At 50.9% G+C, this 430-nt stretch overlaps 1 protein-coding gene across 4 annotated transcripts in view; it reads right to left on the reverse strand.

Annotated features, from left to right (window-relative positions):
* Positions 1-240: 240 nt before the first annotated feature.
* Positions 241-430, reverse strand: part of LOC102813573 (bcl-2-like protein 11-like) — a 49,458-nt gene continuing 49,268 nt past the window's right edge. For all 4 annotated transcript variants that reach the window (XM_006868005.1, XM_006868003.1, XM_006868004.1 and 1 more), the window contains one exon: positions 241-339. In XM_006868005.1, coding sequence (XP_006868067.1) covers positions 326-339 — 14 coding nt within the window. In that variant the 3' untranslated portion in view covers positions 241-325. The remainder of the gene's footprint in view (positions 340-430) is intronic.

Below are 430 nucleotides of genomic sequence, written 5' to 3' on the forward strand. Positions count from 1 at the left end.
ACATTCACAATGAACTTCCACTTAAAAGCTCTGCCACATGGTGATGAGCAGGACGTCAAGTCCACATCTGGCTGGGCGTGGTCAGGGCCAGCTGGCCTCCCGGACCCCTCTCCACATGCCTCCTTCCCTCCTTCAGGAAAGAACTGATTACATAGGAATGGCACTGAGACCAAGGTGCTCTGACGTGGTGGTGGGAACAAGCGGAATGTCTGTGCATGTCTCTGCTGCCCAGAGAACCCCTCACTGCAGCCTCCACACCAGGCGGACGATGTAACGTAACAGTCGTAAGAGAACCATTTGGGGGTGGTCTTCTGCTGCTTGGTAATTATTCAGAAATACCTGGAACAACAAAAAGAAAACTTTTTTAGTTTCTTAGCTGCAATTCTTTTTGGTGGGGTGGGATGAAGGGGTGGCGTTAAGGGATGGGATA

The sequence above is a fragment of the Chrysochloris asiatica genome, unplaced genomic scaffold (genome assembly GCF_000296735.1).
Source record: "Chrysochloris asiatica unplaced genomic scaffold, ChrAsi1.0 scaffold00114, whole genome shotgun sequence".
NCBI classification, from domain to species: Eukaryota; Metazoa; Chordata; class Mammalia; order Afrosoricida; family Chrysochloridae; genus Chrysochloris; species Chrysochloris asiatica.